Source organism: Dermacentor albipictus, chromosome 4 (assembly GCF_038994185.2).
Source record: "Dermacentor albipictus isolate Rhodes 1998 colony chromosome 4, USDA_Dalb.pri_finalv2, whole genome shotgun sequence".
NCBI lineage: Eukaryota > Metazoa > Arthropoda > Arachnida > Ixodida > Ixodidae > Dermacentor > Dermacentor albipictus.
The window spans coordinates 2,492,502-2,512,056 of NC_091824.1; the positions used below are offsets into that span (position 1 = coordinate 2,492,502).

Below are 19,555 nucleotides of genomic sequence, written 5' to 3' on the forward strand. Positions count from 1 at the left end.
TGGAAACGGCTTGGTAGAAGCCATTAGACTATTTTCACGGATAGGAACATCCATCTCCTCGCTCAGCTTTGTCACACGGATCGAGAATGGCTCTCTGGCTGTAGGTTTGTTATGAAAGAGTGTTGCAGAGGTCGTATCGTTTATGGTGGGATAACAAGGATGGTTTTTGTTAGCATGTACTTTCAGAAGATAATTGAATGTAGAATATGACCGCTGCAGATCGAGCGACCGTTCATTCGATTCGACATAGAGGCTTTGAATCGGACTCGTCCTAAAGGCGCCGGTGGCGAGGCGGATACCAAGATGATGCACAGGGTCCAGCATCTTGAGAGCACTGGGTGTAGCTGAGTGATACACAACGGCACCGTAGTCTAGACGCGATCGTACAAGGCTCCTGTAGAGGTTCATGAGGCGTTTCCTGTCGCTTCCCCATGTTGTATGTGACAGTATTTTCAGGATGTTCATTGTTTTAAGGCATTTAGCTTTCAAATACTTGATATGGGGAATGAAGGTTAGTTTTTAGTCGAGTATTATGCCTAAAAATTTATGTTCAGTGTTGAGTGGTATGTGTTGTCCATGCAGCATAATATCAGGATCTTGTATCAAACCTCTCTTTCTAGAAAAAAGTACACAGGAGCTTTTGAGGGGGTTTAGCTTGAAGCCATTTTCATTTGCCCATTGTGAGACCTTGTTCAGTCCGAGTTGGACATGGCGCTCGCAGACAGCAAGATTACAAGACTTAAATCCTAATTGCACATCGTCTACATATATTGAAAAAAACATTGAGGATGGAATGACTTTGTGGAGGGAATTCATTTTCACAATGAAGAGGATGCAGCTAAGCACGCCTCCTTGTGGCACACCAGTCTCTTGAGTGAATAGCCTGGACAGGGCATTGCCCACTCTAACACGGAACGTGTGGTTAGTCAAGTGGTTTTCTATCATATTTAGCATGTTGCGCGTATGCCCATCGCAGAGAGGTCTCGGAGGATTCCAAATCGCCATGTTGTGTCATAGGCTTTCTCCAAGTCCAGAAATACAGAGAGAAAAAATTGTTTGTGTATATAAGCCTCCCTAATATTTGCCTCAATGCGAACTACATGGTCTATTGTTGACCTACCCTCCCTGAAACCACACTGAAGGGGATCAAGTAGACGGTTGCTTTCTAGGAAATAGATTACACGCCGATTTACCATTTTTTCATATAACTTACACATGCAGCTTGTTAGTGCTATTGGCCTATAACTACTGGCTAATGCAAGGTCTTTGCCTTGCTTATGAATTGGGATGACAATCGCTTCTTTCCATGAGGATGGAATATGCCCAGATACCCACATGGTGTTGTAGAGGGACAGAAGTGTGTTCAATGTTTCTGGATGCATATTCTTGATCATTGCATACATTATGCGGTCACTACCTGGTGCTGAGTTGCTGCAGGAAATGAGAGCAGCCTTCAATTCAGCGAGACTAAAGGGACAGTTGTAAGGTTCATCTGCTGCGCATTTTCGTCCAAAACCTGTTAAATATGCCACAGCATCGTCTATGTTTAAAGAACTCAAATCATCGTACGGTAAATATGTGATTTCTTGAAACATTTTCCAATCCGACGAGTCGATTTTCCATCTGGGAATCTGTGGAGCGGGATCAGCTCGTTTTGTTAAAGTTAACAGAATAGGGAAGTGGTCACTTCCGTAAGGGTTTTTTAGGACCTTCCAACCAAGGAACGTCATTATATATGGAGAGGTTATGGTTAGGTCTATTGATGAATATGACCTATGTGTGGTGCTATAAAATGTGGGTTCTTTTTTATTGAGAAGAACTGCACCGGTACATAAAAGAAAGTCTTCTATAGTACGCCCTCTTGCATCACAGCGCGAGTCGCCCCATAGTGTATTATGTCCGTTCACATCACCTGTTAAAATGAATGGTTCCGGAAGCTGATTGACTAGTGTTTCAAGATCCCTTAGTTGCAAGCGATGTTCGGGTGGTATGTAGAGGGAACAGACCGTAACCAACCTGTCGAAAAGAATCGCCCTAACCGCTACTGCCTCAAAATTAGTTTGAAGGTGGAGGTGTTGGCAAGCAACTGACTTCTGGGGTATAATAGCCACGCCACCAGACGCGGCATGGCCATCATCGCGATCTTTCCGGAATAATGTGTGTTGTGTTAAGAAATTTGTATTTGATGTTTTCAAGTGTGTTTCCTGAACGCAGAACAGCCTAGGATTAAATTCTTGTATTATTTCTTTGATATCATCTAAGTTGTTTAGAATGCCACGGGCATTCCAATTAATAATTTGTACATCCATTTTATGAGGATGAGAAATGTTCCGTGTTCAGGTGTGTAGTGGTGTACTTTAGGTAACAGGACCGTCGTCTGGCCCTGTTATGGGTTTTTTGTTTGTTTTGGCGAGCTCGAGAGAGAGAGCCATGCCGGTGTTTCGGCACCAAACGTGCCGGTGTTGTGTCCATTGCCTCCTGGGAAGCACTGGACGCCCGCGCATGCGGGCTTCTCGCTTGTTTGTCAGACCTCGCCTGGCGAGGCGTGGTCTTGAGGCCCGACGTACCCGGGGTAGCCGGCCTCTGTGTCTTGGTAGGTGGCGCAGGTTTAACTGCTTCCACCTCGGGGGTGGGGGATGCCACAGCCAACGACTCGCTGTGCGCGGGCCGGGCAGGTGGCGCAGGCCGGTGCGGCGCTGCCCCCTGACGCGTCGCATCGGCGTATGTTTTGGTGTGGAATGGGGAGCACCTTTTTCGTGCTTCCTTGAAGGAGATATTTTCGTGTACTTTTAAGGTGATTATTTCTTTTTCTTTTTTCCAGTTGGGACAAGATCGGGAGTATGCTGGATGTTCACCTTCACAGTTTACACAGTGAGGTGTTGCTTCACATTTATCTGAGGCATGGCCTTGGGCTCCACATTTCGCACATGTAAGTTTACCACGGCAGCTCTGCGATCCGTGGCCAAATCTTTGACATTGGAAGCATCTTCTTGGATTAGGGATGTATGGTCTGACAGCTATCTTCGTGTATCCAGTTTCTATTGTTTCTGGCAGATCGCAAGTGGCAAAGGTGAGGATCAGGTGCTTTGTAGGAATTTCTTTATTTTCTCTTCGGATAACGATTCTTTGTACGTTAATTACATTTTGCTCCTTCCAGCCTTCTAACAGCTCCGTTTCGGACAAGTCAATGAGATCTGCATCAGATACTACACCGCGTGCTGTGTTCATACACTGATGGGGTGAAACGGTAACAGGTATATCTCCAAATGCCACAAGTTTATTTATTTTGCTGTGCTGTTCTTTATCATGGATTTCAAGGAGGAGATCCCCGCTCGACATTTTGGTGACCTTATAGCCTGGGCCAAGTGCATCAGTCAAGCCTTTAGCAACAAGGAAAGGATATACGGTTCTAGCTGGTTTTTCTGTTTTTTCGCTGTGAACGACTTGGAATCGGGGGAAAATTTCTTTTGGTTTGAAGAGGCTTAAAATTTCATTGGTGCGTCCCCTCTTTTGAGGGTGATGATCAAGCAGACGTGGAAAAGCAGGTGTTCCCATAATATTTCGGACATTTTAGGCGGCAATGGCGGCCACCCACCATGGAGCCCAACAGGGGGACGCTGTAGCACTTAACGTGTAAGGCTGCAGACGCCAGCCGTGCATTGCTGCTATAACCTAATATAACATACCCAAGGGAGGGCACATACACAAGGTTAATCCTAGCCGCCTAGAAAAATTAGGAAGTGACGGAAGAGAAGAGATGATAGGACAGTAAAAGAAAGAAGATAGGAAAGAAAAAGATTGAAGAGGGGGACAGGAAAAGGCGACTGCCGATTTCCCCCGGGTGGGTCAGTCCGGGGGTGCCGTCTACGTGAAGCAGAGGCCAAAGAGGTGTGTTGCTTCCGCCGGGGGGCATTAAAGGTCCGATCACCCGGCATCAGCTCAACCTCCAGGATCCCCCTTTTCCCGGACACGGCTAAGCCGCGCACGACTACACGCGGGAGGGTCCAACCCTCGTGTGCTCGGGTCCGTGGTGTCGCAACACATCAAACGCCTGCTGACGCAGACGCCCCTGCGGGGAATTAATGAATTAAAGAAACGATAAGTTCATGGAAAATAAAGTGGATGAAAAAACAACTTGCCTGAGGTGGGAACCGAACCTACACCCTTTGCATTTCGCATGCGATGCTCTACCAATTGAGCTACCGCTGTTCTTTGTTGGCTTCTTACCTCGTCAGGCAACCATGCCTTCAGTCTCTCTACCACCCGCAGGATGATGTAATCTTCCTGCAAATAAAGACCGACCGACCGACCGACCGACCGACCGACCGACCGAGCTGCTCAGACTCCTCTTGACAATGTGGGGAAGTGGGTGCGTCGCAGGCAGCGAAATTGCTGAAGCAGAAGAAAATGCAGGACTAATTTATGCGAAACTAAGCTAGTTTCATCAATAAAGTGATTTTATAAATGGTATGTGCTTTTATGACATCCACTTATTTAGCAGGCTTATATCAAGTTATGCAGAATATAACCAACCCTTATATTTAGCTTTCATTGATTATGAGAAAGCGTTTCATTCTGTCCAAACCTCAGTAGTGATGGAGGCATTACGGAATCAGGGTGTAGACGAGCCGTATGTAAAAATACTTAAAGATACCTATAGCGGCTCCACAGCCACCGTAGTCCTCCATAAGGAAACCGACCAAATCCCAATAAAGAAAAGCGTCAGGCAGGGAGATACGATCTCTCCAATGCTATTCACAGCGTGTTTACAGGAGGTATTCAGAGACCTGGATTGGGAAGAATTGGGGATAAAAGTTAATGGAGAATACCTTAGTAACTTGCGATTCGCTGATGATATTGCCTTGCTTAGTAACTCAGGGGACCAACTGCAATGCCTGGAGAGGCAAAGCAGAAGAGTGGGTCGAAAATTAATCTGCAGAAAACTATAGTAATGTTTAACAGCCTTGGAAGAGAACAGCAATTTACAATAGGTAGCGAGGCACTGGAAGTGCTAAGGGAATACATCTACTTAGGGCAGGTAGTGACGGCGGATTCGAATCACGACGCAGAAATAATCAGAAGAATAAGAATGGGCTGGGGCGCGTTTGGCAGGCATTCTCAGATCATGAACAGCAGGTTGCCATTATCCCTCAAGAGAAAAGTGTATAATAGCTGTGTGTTACCAGTACTCACCTACGGGGCAGACACCTCGAGACTTACGAAAAGGGTTCTACTTAAATTGAGGACGATGCAACGAGCTATAGAAAGAACATGGGTGTAACGTTAAGGGATAAGAAAAGAGCAGATTGGGTGAGGGAACAAAGGCGACTTAATGACATCTTAGTTGAAATCAAGAAAAAGAAATGGGCATGGGCAGGACATGTAATGCGGAGGGAAGATAACCGATGGTCATAAGGGGTTACGGACTGGATTCCAAGGGAAGGGAAGCGTAGCAGGGGGCGGCAGAAAGTTAGGTGGGCGGAATAGATTAAGAAGTTTGCAGAGACGACATGGCCACAATTAGTACATGACCGGGGTTGTTGGAGAAATATGGGAGAGGCCTTTGCCCTGCAGTGGGCGTAACCAGGCTGATGATGATGATATCAAAATATGAATAAAGGGAAAATCAGACAGGCATTATTACGGGTGGATGTCTGATTTTACCTTTATTCATTACTTCTCTCCACCTTGCGGGTTTCCGCAGAACTACTACGTCATATCAAATTATGCTTCATATCGAACTGATAGGCGTTTTTTCGCGAGTTCGATATAACCAGGTTCGACTGTATTAGCAAACAGTTTTATTATAAATGCGCAAGCAAACGACCACAGAGAGAAAGCACACAAGAACAGGCGCAGAGTGACGATTTCAGTGATGATCTCCGGAACACAGCTTACAGGAGGGGGAACACAAAAACCACTCTACTGCGGGCTATGGTTTTTCCATTTACATGTAAACCCGGCAGGAAGGACCCTCTGTTGGATGCAAATTGTGAAGCACCTACCGTGGCTTGTGATGTAGGCCCTGCGATGCATGTTTTCCTCTTCCATCACAGCGCAATGGTATTCGTCCTGAATGTCCCGCAGAAACTGCCAAAACAGAAGACAGTTACGAAGAATACTTTGATTTGGGCGAGTTAGTTCATCATGACAATTTTCATAAAAAAGCACTAAAGATGACGAATATGAAGGAACACTTACCAACAGGACTGATGCTACTTCCAACTAACGTTTATTACAAATGGCCATGTATTTATGCTCTGCGCATCAGGTACATCATGCACTCATCATCATACACACAAAGATTGAAATGAATTAGATCAAACACATGATTGTATGGTCAATCAGTTCAAGGGCCTAGATATCTCGAAAGAAACGTCACTTCTTTTTCTGGCAAAACCAAAGATGCAGACGACAAGTGCTCACGCACTTGTCACCTGCTTTCATTATAAAATATGCTTCAACTTTTTCTCATTTTGTTATTGTGTTTTCTTTCCTCAAGAAGGTTGTGTCACCAAACATGGGTGTACATGCGCACTTTTTGAAGTGCTTAGCCAAGTGACTGCCGTATCCTTTTTTAACATCATTGGTGTAATGTCTAGCCCTGTCATTGAAGCACTGGCTAGTTCGTCCAATATAAACCGTACACAATCTAAGGGTATTTGATACACAACATCTGAAGTGCATTCGGTGTAATTGGTACGGTGATTAGTGACATTGTAGGCGTTTCTGGTGCTTCTTGTTTTGAAGGTTACATACCAACTTGCCCAAATCAAGGTATTGTTGCAACAAATTTCTTCTACAATGGGCTCCATCCTCTCATCACCAGCTACAATCGACTCTGTCATTGCCTGCATTAACCTTATTGCCATATGTACCTGTCAGTCAAGAATGTTGTCATACTACACCAAGAAAAAACTCATGCATGCAGAAGTTCAGGCCATTTTCGGGCTTGTCGAGCCATCCTAGGGACACGTCAGAAGAATGTGGAAGCTCTTAATATCGTAGAAGTGAGGCCAAATCTGAATCTACAATGACTGGCTGAAAGTGTTAATTCGTAAGGGTAACGACCCGAATAATGACTTGAGAAAGCTGAGATAATACAAGTTAGCAGGAAAGACTACAGAATTCATCTAGCAACGTACAAGGCTCACATTACCTAAACAGGCAGCAAGAAGTTCCAAAGCAAACAAGGTCACCATCTTGGGAGACGCTAGTCTACCTGGCACCGTAAGCAAGACCCTGGAGAAAGGCCCGAAATACAGTTTCAAGCCGCACCTCAGCAGGCAGCAGCTCTTGGCTATAACAAGAAACATAGGCGTTAGAGCAAAAGAAAGTGACCGTGATTGAATCATCACTGAAGCTGTGGACTGCGTCCTGAAAAATAGCCAATTGTGGAATGGTGTCCAGACCTCCGCTAGAGAGGATAGTCACTTGCCTTAAGGATAAAAAATTGCTCAATCCCGAAGCAGATAAAGGATGATTTGTGGCGTTGTCAAAAAGCCTGATGAAAGAGAAGGCTAATGAAGCTATAAACAAGAACTTCAAGGTGACTGACTGGAGAAACAAAAAACAGCACTAAAACTGTTGAAAGACATGCAGCTGGACTCTGTAAAAAAAGTGGGCGAAATCTGCTGAAAATAATTACCTGGAAACCTTCTTTACGTGCAAGGCCCATAAGCTTGAATATCCTTTGCATATTCGTCTGATTTGCATGATCGTCTTAGAGAAGGCGTCGTGGTAGCTCCAAGTAGGATGGTTCCTGCAAGGGCGCCTAAAGTGACTACTAATCGAAGATCCCTTCATGGTGAGGTGCTCTGATGATGTTATCTTAGAGCTGCAAGATGGTCCTGGATCTGTGGCCACAGCTTTCTCACTAGACGTTGAAGACCTATTATTCTGTGACGCGTGAAGGCATTCTATGTGCTGTTCGTGAAACTGATGAAATGGGTGAACTGAAATTCCAGAACTTAGTATGCATGAACTGCGACGATTTCTTTACCTTCTTAGAATTTTGCTTCGATTCGACTGCCATTTTGTCACAATGGCTGTTATTACAATCAACGCACAGGAATCTGTATTGGTTCGTCAATAGCCCCAATATTATGTGATATTTCTTTTGCATCCTTTGACAACTGTGCTAATGCAGAACTGCGAACTCAATCATTTGTGTATTTAGGTACGTCAAACTATCTAATACCCTTAACAATTCATCAGTTATGTGTCTTGACGATGCTGTAGCAGATTGTTTAAAAATTTTTCCAAAGTTTCCCCAGGGGCTCAAGTTAACTTTTGAACTGCCTAATGGCAACTGTATTCAGTTTCCGGATCTTAAAATTTTATTTTCCTCGGATGGCCACGTATGCTGGAGATACAACCCAAGATCAAAGAAAAGTGTTTTGCCTTTCGATAGCGCCCATCCGAAATTGATAAAGAGGGGCATAGCCACCACACGCCTTCAGAGTGCTTTGCAAAAGTTATGTGTTCAGCAAACTGAGCATAGCCTGTCTAGCCAAGTAGACAGATTGAAACTTGCTGGTTTTCCAGTGACTGTCATTTCATCATAATGCAAAGAAGGGGTAAGGCGTGCAGACACGGACACCACTTCTCTTCTCTTGTGTCCGTGTCTGCACACCTTACCCCTTCTTCGCATTATGATTCCTTACAAACTAGCTCAGCTATCTGTCGTTCTAAGTGTCATTTCATGACTGTTAAACATTGCTTCAAACAAAAACGAGGAAGGAGGCATCCAACTAAAGATTGCGACAAAAGACCTGTACACGTAATCCCATACCTCCACAATGTTTCACATAATTTGAAAAAGGTGGCAAACCGACACAATGTCAATCTAGCTTTTTCAGCGCCTTGTAAATTGTCAGCAGTGTGTAACCTTCAAAACAAGAAGCACCAGAAACGCATGCAATGTCATACTAATCACTGCACCAATTACACCAAATGCACTTCAGATGTGTATCAAATACCCTTAGATTGTGGATGCATTTATATTGGACAAACCGGCCAGTGCTTCAATGACAGGGCTAGACAGCACAGCAATTATGTTAGAAAAGGATACGGCAGTCACTTGGCTGAGCACCGCAAGAAAAGTCCACATGCAACATCCATGTTTGGTGACACAACCTTCTTGAGGAAAGAAAACACAAAAACAGAACAAGAAATAGTTAAGGCGTATTTTACAAGGAAAGCAGGCGACAAGTGCATCAGCTGTCCATCTTTGGTTTTGCAAGAAAAAGAAGTGACGTTTCTTTCAAGATACGTATCTAGACACTTGAACTGATGACCATCCAATCATGTGTATGATCTGATTCATTTCAATCTTTGTGTGTGTCATGACAAGTTCATGATGTACCTGATGCACAGAGCATAAATATATGACCATTTGTAATGAATGTTAGTTGGAAGTAGAGCCAGTCCTGTCTTATGTGTTCCTTCGCATTCGTCTTCATCCTTAGCGCTTTTTTATGAAAACGGTTACGAAGAAATTGCTCAGCGCATGTGTCCACCGTACCTTGGGCTTGATCACCAGCTCTCCAAGCACCGTAAAGAGACGAGCAAATCCCACTGGCGTGCAAACTGCATCGTGGCAAAGAAATTGCAAAAACAAGACAAAAAGTGGGCTAAACGTGAATGAAGCAAAAAAAGAGAGAGACCTGTGACAGCATGAGGTCACCCGACTCTACACAATGTTGTGCAAATGTTGTTCCAATGCTCCCAATTTTTCGCAATTTTCTCCAATCTCTCCAAATGTTACTTAATGTAGCTTAACACTTGGAAATTACTTAATGTCCTTTATACTGTGTGCTATATTACAGCCCCTAAAATAAGGCTCAGAAAGAAGGCGAAGCTAGGAAATATGGAAAAATTATGTCATGTAACTGAAGCACCAGAATCAATATTGTAGGCAGAGTGCCGTTTATTCAATGCCCTTGACATGTTCTTATTAAAACGCGACAGCGCTAAGGAGCTCATGTCGTGGAAAAGGCGGTGTCGGCATAGGTGTCGATGTCGGCGGAGTTGACCGTGAGCGATAAATCCCGGCAGGCACCTCATGAATAAAAAACAACTTGCAAGATGGGCTGGGTGGGAATCGAACCAGGGTCTCCGTAGTGTGAGACGGAGACGCTACCACTCAGCCACGAGTTCGATGCTTCAAAGCGGTACAGAAGCACCTCTAGTGAATGAGGTGTTGCCTTAGAAACGAGCCGTAGAAAGTTATACTGTGGTGTATATCGGTAATTATGAACATGTAACTTACAGAAGTCGCAGTTACACGAGTAGCGAAGTGCGTTTCCGCTACATTTCTTCTGCGCTTTCCACACACGCAGAGCCATCTTGTGGCAAACACAGAAGGCCCCCTCCTCTCAATGTACGGCGCTGCCCCGACAGGTGGCACGGCACGCGCGCATTGGGGCTGTGCGGGGACCGGTGCGAGGAGTGTCGCAGCCTGGACTCCCTCTCCCCTGACGACGCTTCGCCTTGCTACCTCACGGGTTGCAGAATCAAGCGTCCTTCCTTTCTTTAAATCACTATCTGTCTATCTCTCTGCCCATGCTGATTATGACGTTTGGTTGGCGTGCATCGTTTCCCCCTCCAAGACACCGAGTTTTGGTTTGTTCCGCTTGCTCAGGCGCACGTTTCATTGCCGCACCTAACGCTGCGTTGCTCGACGCTCACCGCATCCGATGCGGGGTGCCTCGTAAGTGATCGCTGCGCCGTAGCCCATTGTCTTACACCCCTTGGCAGGTCGACGGAAACGCTGTCACGTTCCACTCTTGATGATATGTAGTGTTTATTGGCGCAAGGGCCAAGTGTGGCCAAAGAGCGCCAAGGCAGTGTTGATAAGTTCGCAATGTAATTATGAGTTCTATGGGGTTAATGTAAAGTGGCTGTATAGGGGCCTTAAAAATAGTCGCTCTAGAGTGCGTAAAATCTATATGTAATAAGATTATGTCGATGACAAATGACGTGTTCTATGTGTAATAAAATCCACCGTGAAAGAGTAATGCAATACAGAAAATATATTAGATGGTGAAATTACCTGGAGCACCACTGCCTCGCCAGAGCCCTTGAAACACAAGGGCCTAGAGGCATGTGCTATATGAAACAGATATCACAGCGGTATCCTCTAAACAGAGGAGACGCTACGAGTGTGTGGGGCTAAGAACATGTAATACAACATCTTTCAGGAAGCCCAGGACTGCGCTGGAGTCAAACAGCGGTTCTGGGCCTAGTAACATTACTGGATGAAGGGGGATGTGCTGGCGGTATGCTAAGGGAAAATGTTTCTTTCTTTCAGATTCGGCTTTCCAACACTCCAGAAGGACGTGGAGGACGGTGAGCCTCTCCCCGCATCTACCACAGGTTGGAGGCTCGTTTCCGGTGAGTAAAAAGTTATGTGTGCCAAATGTGTGTCCTATTCTTAGACGACAGAATAGGACATCTGTCTGGCGTGATTTTGTTACGGAAGGCCAGAATCCTAACTGTGGCTTTATCACGTGGAGCTTATTATTTGTTTCCGCGTCCCATAGCCGTTGCCACTGGTTCCGTAGTTTCCTCCGTAAGAAGGGCTTCAGGTCTGTGACAGGAACTGCAGCGGTGGGATTAGCAGAATGCGATGCAACTGACGTGGCCATCTGGTCCGCAAGAACGTTACCTTCGATGCCCCTATGACCTGGCACCCAGCATATGATGACATGCTGATTACCTATATATGCTTTACACAGAGCAGAATAAAGTTCGTTAATTACCGGATTTTTGTGGTTAGAGAATGCCATCAAGGCCTTCACAACACTAAGGGAATCCGTATATATGACTGCTTTCTGGAGTTTTGATTTCCTGATATGCTTCACAGCCGACAGTAGTGCGTAGGCCTCAGCCGTAAAGATACTAGTCTCCGCATGCAGTACATCGGTTTCCGAGAAGGATGGCCCGATGGCTGCATAGGACACCCCGTCGTGTGACTTCGATGCGTCTGTGTAGAACTCCGTGCAGGAGTGTTTGTGCTGGAGTTCCCGGAAATGCATCTGGATTTCAATCTCTGGAGCGTTTTTTGTAACTTCCATGAAAGATGTATTGCATTGTATCAACTGCCACTCCCAAGGAGGTAGCAGCTTGGCTGGATGCATTAGGCGAAGTTCGAGGAGTGGAACATGCATTTCATGACTAAGCTCCCTCACACGCAGCGAGAAAGGTTGTCTTATGGAAGGACGATTACGAAATAGTGTAGCATATGTCATATCATTAATGGCGTTAAAACAGAGACGTTCGGGATTAGAGTGGACTTTCAAAAAATATGTTTGGCTGATGTATGTTCTTTGGATATGAAGTGACCACTCATTCGATTCTGCATATAAACTTTGTACGGGACTCGTTCTGAAAGCTCCAGTGGCTAAACGGATACCCAGATGGTGAACAGGGTCTAGCATCTTTAGTGCGCTCGGGGCAGCAGAGTGATAAATGACGGCACTATAGTCTAGTTGCGATAGAATGAGGCTTTTATATAGATTCATTAAACACTTCCTGTCACTACCCCACGTAGTCTGGGATAGAAGTTTCATTATGTTCATTGTTTTCAGACATTTTTCTTTAAGATGTTTAATGTGGGGGACGAAAGTGAGTCTGTAGTCAAGTATGACACCTAGAAATTTGCGTTCTTTGTTTACAGGTATCTGTTGTCCACACACTTCTAAGCAGGGATCTGGAACCAGGCCTCTCTTCCTTGTAAACAAAACGCAAGAACTCTTATGAGGATTGATTTTGAATCCATTTTTCTCTGCCCACCCTGACACCTTGTTCAAACCATGCTGTACCTGTCTCTCGCACACTGCGAGGTTACAGGATTTGAAACCTATTTGAATGTCATCCACATAGACGGAATACAAAATGGCCGGTGGTAAGGAAGCACGAAGTGTTGTCATCTTAACAATAAAGAGTGTGCAACTGAGCACGCCACCCTGGGGTACACCGGTTTCTTGTGCAAAAGGACGGGACAGCACATTGCCTACTTTCACCCGGAAAGTACGATTGGACAAGTAGCTTTTTATTACGTTTAGCATATTACCATGAATGCCCATTTCTGACAAATCTCTCAAGATTCCGTAGCGCCAGGTCGTATCGTACGCCTTCTCCATATCGAGGAATATCAATAAGAAGAACTGTTTGTGTACAAACGCGTCACGAATATGTCCTTCGATACGTACAAGATGGTCGGTTGTGCAGCGCCCTTCTCGGAAGCCACACTGAAAGGGATCAAGCATTTTGTGATGAGTCGCCGATTGCATGGATGAGTCGCCGATTTATCATTTTTTCAAATACCTTACACATGTAGCTTGTAAGGGCTATCGGGCGGTAACTTGCCACTGAAGAAGGGTCTTTTCCTTGTTTCAAAACAGGGACCACAATGGCTTCTTTCCATGCCATTGGAAGGTACCCTGCGTCCCAGATAGTGTTGAAGAGTGTAAGTAGTGTTACTTGCGTGTCATTGTGTAAGTTTTTGAGCATTTCATACATGATTCTATCGGATCCCGGTGCAGAGGTCTTGCATGCGCTCAAGGCAGCTTTCAACTCGGCAGCACTAAAAGGGCAATTGTACGGTTCATTCTGTCGGCATTTATTGATGAGTGGCTTGCATTCTTGTATTTGTTTATATTTTAGGAAGGGTTGTGAATAATGATTTGAGCTTGATACACTCTCAAAGTGGTCCCCCAGTGAGTTGGCCTGATCTTTCAGTGTATCGCCCTGTGTATTTACTAGAGGGAGTGAATATGTTTGCCGCCCTTTAATTCTATTTACGCAGTTCCAGACTTTCGCCTCATCTGTAAACGTGTTAATACTTGATAAAAAGTTCTGCCAACTTTCTCTTCTGGCCTGCCTGCGGGTTCTCCTGCCTTGAGATTTTAATTTCTTAAAGTTGATAAGATTCTCTGCAGTGGGGGAAGCGCGTAGCAACCCCCACGCTTTGTTCTGTTTCTTACGAGCAATCCTACATTCGTCGTTCCACCACGGGACACGCCGTCTGCATGCCAAACCACTTCCTTCAGATATGCATTTAGATGCGGCATCCATTATGAACGCTGTAAAATACTCCACAGCGGCATCGATTTCTAGAGAAGACATATCAGCCCATGAGATTCTAGATAGATTTCGAAATTTCTCCCAGTCGGCTGTATCTATCTTCCACCTAGGAACTTGTGGGGGAAATTCATTTTCTTTAGATGTTCTTAGCAGTACGGGGAAGTGATCGCTCCCGTAAGGATTGCTCGTAACTTCCCATTTGAGTTCAGGCAGTATAGACGCGGAAACTATACTAAGATCTATTGACGAAAAGGATCTGTTTGCAAGAGAGTAATATGTGGGTTCTTTCTTATTTAGAAGGCACGCTCCAGAAGAAAAAAGGAACTGTTCAACGAGACGACCTCGCGCATCGATGCGAGAGTCTCCCCACAAGGTGCTATGCGCATTGAAATCGCCAAGAACAACATAAGGTTCTGGCAATTGATCTATATAGGATTGAAATTCATGTTTCGTTAATTTGTAATGTGGGGGTATGTAAAGAGAGCTAATGGTGATGAGTTTGTTTAGGAGAACAGCTCGAACCGCCACTGCTTCGAGAGGCGTTTGTAGCTGTAAACGTTGACAACGCAATGCTCTTATGGATAACAATGGCGACACCGCCCGATGATGCGACAGCATCATCGCGATCTTTGCGATAAGTTATGTACTGTCGGAGAAAGTTTGTATGTTTGGATTTTAGGTGTGTTTCCTGTAGACACAGCACTTTTGGATTGTATTTGTGGATGAGTTCCTGCGCATCATCAAGGTTTCTAAGAAGACCTCTGACGTTCCATTGTATTATCTGTGTATCCATATTTGGAGTAAATAGGTGCTGTGTGTACGGAAACAGAACTATTATTTACAGAGATTTCAGAGATTAGATTACAGAGCTCTTTCGAGGCCCTGTAATCGGGGTCTTGCCCTTTCTGGAGCGTTCGAGTGAACCTTGCCGCTCCTTAGGCGCTTGGCGCCCCTGGAGGATAGGTGTAGTGTCCATTGCCTCTTGTGAGGCGCCGGACACCTGCTCTTGCGAGCGAGAAGTTACCAGGGAAAGTCCCGCCTTGGAGGGCAAGACCCCTGCGCCCACCAGCCCGGAGGTCGATGGGGTTCCCTGGGGGATTTGGCTGCACCGGCCGTTGCCAGCGCTGGAAGGGACCTAGGAGGTTGAGACAGCCTCGGCTGCGCCCACCTTCAGGGTCGATGATCCCTTCTCCTCGGTTGACGGAGCAGCGCTAGCTGCAACCGCCGTGGGGGCAGATGGCGTAACTGCCGACTCACTGCTTGAGGGTCGGACAGCCGCCGGAGGCCGTTGTGACGCTGCCCCCTGACGCGCCACATCGGCAAAGGTTTTCTTGGGCAGGTATGATACCCGCCTTCGTGCCTCTTTGAACGAAATATTGTCTTTTACTTTTATAGTTACAATTTCTTTTTCCTTTTTTCATGAGGGGCACGACCGCGAGTACGCGGCGTGATCCCCGTCACAGTTTACACAGTGGAGAGAGTTATTACATGCTTCAGTGGCGTGTTCAAGGGCACTACATTTCGCACGTTTGGCGGCCTCGGCAGCTCTGCGAGCTGTGGCCGAAACTCTGGCATTTGAAACACCTTAGGGGATTCGGTACATATGGTCTGACACGAAGCTTGATGTACCCGGCCTCTACAGACTCGGGCAGAATACTTGAACCGAATGTGAGTATTAGGTGCTTCGTTTGAATTTCTTTACCACCCCTTCTGATCTTAATTCTTCTGAGATTGACAACGTTCTGCTCACTGAAGCCCTCCAAGAGCTCAGCTTCTGTCAGCTGGAGCAAATCGTCATCAGACACAACGCCGCGGGTGGTGTTCAGAGTGCGGTGAGGAGTTACTGTCAATGGAACATCCCCAAATGACACTAGACTGGCCAACTTTTCGTATTGTTTCTGGTCATGTAGTTCTAACAGGAGATCACCACTTGCCAGCCTTGATACCTTGTAGCCTGGACCAAGGACATCAGTTAAGGACTTGGAAACTAGAAAAGGGGAGATATTTCGTACCTGTTTATCGGATTTTTCAGAGTGGATGACATGGTACCGTGGGAAGTTCGGTCTTTGACGGCCAAAGAACTGGAATACAGCTTCGGTGCGCCCTCTTTTTTGAGGGCCATCAGGAATTGGAGGAAAGGAACTTGCCATAGAAAAATGTAATTTTCGGCGATAACGCCAACCACCCACCGTGGAGCCCTACAAGGGGACGTTACAGGGACTGTAAAAACAGGTCCTGCAAACGCCAGCTGTACGTTATCACTATAACCAAATATGAGATAACCTAGGTTGGTTATTCACACAAGGTTAACCCTTGCTGCCTGGAAAAATTGGAAGTAAACGGAAGCTAGGAGAAGACAGGAAAGGTGGAAAGTGAGAGAAAGACGAAGGCTGGAGGGAGAGAGAGAGACAGGAAAAGGCAACTACCGATTTCCCCCGGGTGGGTCAGTCCGGGGGTGCCGTCTGCGTGAAGCTGAGGCCAAAGGGGTGTGTTGCCGCCGCCGAGGGGCCATAAAGGTCCAAACACCCGGCATTGGCTCAACCCCCAGGATCCCCTTTTCCCCGGACACGGCTAAGCCGCGCACGGCTGCACACGGGAGGGTCCAACCCTCGTGTGCTCGGGTACGTGGTGTCGCAACACACCAAATGCCTGCTTACGCAGACGCCCCTGCGGGGGTTCCACTCTTGAAGGCAAAGCTTAAGCGTCCTCCAATTTTTACATAGGCGAGACCAGGCTGTGTATAAATGTCAAGTAAAAACACGTAGCTTAGAGGAACTTCTTGTTGGGCCAGTTGGTGCATATTAGCAAACAGTTTTAAACTGCACAAACAAACGACCATGGAGAGAGAGCACACAGGCGCAGTTAGAACTTTTTGTTGGGCGAGTTGGTGCATATTAACAAACAGTTTTATAACTGCACAAAGAAACCACCACACAGAGAGAGCAGGACTGTGCACATAAGGACTGTGCCTGTCCTTGTGTGCTCTCTTTCTGTGGTCATTTGTTTGCTTAGTAAGCACGAAAGGTCATTACAGCATGAACTCTTCTGAAGTTATTTTTTTTTTCGATATGACAACTTGTAAATAAGCAAGAGTGTGTACTTGTGGGGATTAAGGTGAGCCTTATGCCTCAGTGCAGGCATTCACCAGTTCTGTTGTCGGTACGTGTCTGTTTCTACTCACAATGATTTTCAGGGGCGGTGTTTACCACAGACTTGTTTGCGGCAGTGGCATTTCGCCCTGCCACTTGTGGTGGCTGTGGCGCTACAGCAATGCGACTGGCGCGATAGGCAGAACAAGTGCGAGAGAGACCTCTCCGGGACAGTGCCCGCCTGGTACGTACATGTCATCCACCAGCCCCTTTGCTAGGGCCTCGGATTTGAGCTCATCTACTGTGCCTTTGCACCTATGGTGAGCGCGTACCTTGTGATGCTCCTTTTTCCGAACTGAGCATGTGTTGGTGGGCTAGTTGGTTAAGCATGATTACAAAGACGGTGCCGAACAAAACAACACACGAAGAAGGGGAACACGAGACAGCACGTAGGCGCACTAACAACTGAGTGTTTTATTTCTTGACATAGTAATATATAGCTGCTGTCAAGGATCAAAACAACAAGAAATAAACAGGGCAGTCATCTGCATCGCACAAGGAAGCGAAGATACAGAATAACATTTTTAAGAGTCACTCTCAAGATATGCCAGTTCCTTTGTCGAAAGCGAAACTGAGGCTTCACTGATAAATTCAAGTCCGCGCTCTTTTATCTCAAGCGCTTCCAATATCTCCCTTGTGAGTTGATGGCCAGCTCTGTACAGAACACTGGTTCTATCGAAATCTGGGATGCACTTATGAGCCTTACAATGCGCACTTAAAAAACACTCAGTTGTTAGTGCGCCTACGTGCTGTCTCGTGTTCCCCTTCTTCGTGTGTTTTGTTCGGCGCCGTCTTTGTAATCATTTTCCCGAACGCTAAGCCGAAGGGTGGTGCCTAGTACTCGCGTGATCACACTGTGCCGAGCCGCACTTATCAGAGGCCCAAGTCGATAGAGATTGCCTGTGCTCTCACGAGTGGGCCCATTGGTTATTACAAGAGCTAGCAGCATAGCTGCAGGAACTTTTCCTAGCAGCGCCCCTTTTCTGCATTTTTTGCCCTTTGATTCCCATTGACTCCCGGGACAGGGTGTTTGTGCAGTGTTGGGTCCCCAATCCCCAGTCTTTCTGAAATTGGGTGTTGATTGCAATGTTTTTAGGGCCAAGAGCAGGAAGGTTTTGACTGAAGTACTCCAATCAAACACTTCTTGGAGTGGCCAAGCTAATGATGGCAAAGAAGTTGGTCACTTTGAATTAGAATAATTGTTTGCTTTTAATCTATATAATCAATCAATACTCTTCATAAAAGCTGAGGTGCATATGGCAAAGGCATTTTCTTAGAATTAGCTATACTAGCTCTGCTTTCTAACTGCAGTTATGCGACGAGTGCATGTGCCTCTTGCATGTGCCAGTGTACTCTATTTGAGGAAATGCATTTGAATAGCCACAGACACATTCTATCTGTTTAGACACTTGACTTCATCTTCTACAACCCCTATCTAGCACATTTATTTCAGGATATCAGCTTCAAGTGGACACAATAGCCGAATGTGTATGCTGTCCTAGTTGCCTTACGTGCCGACCACAGTTGAAACCTTCCAAAAAATGTTGCCAACTCTTTTTTTTTTTTAGGTGAAACGAGTTTATGGTCAATTATCATCTCAGAGAAATAAACACTGGAAGTGGTCAAAAAAAAAAAAATAATGGGGTTTTACGTGCCGAAACCACTTTCTGATTATGAGGCACGCCGTAGTGGAGGACTCCGGAAATTTCGACCACCTGGGGTTCTTTAACGTGCACCTAAATCTAAGTACACGGGTGTTTTCGCATTTCGCCCCCATCGAAATGCGGCCGCCGTGGCCGGGATTCGATCCCGCGACCTCGTGCTCAGCAGCCTAACACCATAGCCACTGAGCAACCACGGCGGGTTGGAAGTGGTCAGATGTCATTTGGGCTGCTGTCTCACCTCAGCAGATGGAGGCCATGGTGATTGAGAACCCTGAAAAGCTGTTCACTCGTATGCGTACTGAGCGATCTCAAACCGCAGGCGCATTTCCTTTCTGGACACCACAGAAGTACACAAAAAATAAATTGCAGCCCTGTATGACTGCAATCCTTGGTTCAAAGGGGGGATGGCCATGCTCCTTTTTCCATCCGCAATTCTGAAATCCACTGCTAGGCGTCCTCAAATGAAGCTCTGACAGGCAGCACACACTATACAGTCACCGTCTAGTAATTTGGATTCGGTGGGGATCACCTGAAGTACAAATAATCGTGAATCCGAAATAACGGATTCAGAAAAAAATGAGTATCCTTATTTGAAGTGGGCAAGAAAAGCTTGTCAACACGTTGTGGCACTGACATATGTTGCATGTGACC

The 19,555-nt window shown here is 45.9% G+C and overlaps 1 protein-coding gene across 15 annotated transcripts in view; it reads right to left on the reverse strand.

Moving 5' to 3' along the window:
* lili (LMBR1-like protein) overlaps window positions 1-19,555 on the reverse strand; it is a 362,867-nt gene that overhangs the window by 185,887 nt on the left and 157,425 nt on the right. For all 15 annotated transcript variants that reach the window (XR_011513797.1, XR_011513798.1, XM_070536776.1 and 12 more), the window contains 2 exons: window positions 9,527-9,591; window positions 6,006-6,090 (listed from right to left, as the gene is read on the reverse strand). Coding sequence is in view for 13 of the 15 variants with exons in the window: in XM_070536776.1 (XP_070392877.1) it covers window positions 6,006-6,090; window positions 9,527-9,591 (150 nt within the window). In the remaining 2 variants the exon portion in view is untranslated. The remainder of the gene's footprint in view (window positions 1-6,005; window positions 6,091-9,526; window positions 9,592-19,555) is intronic.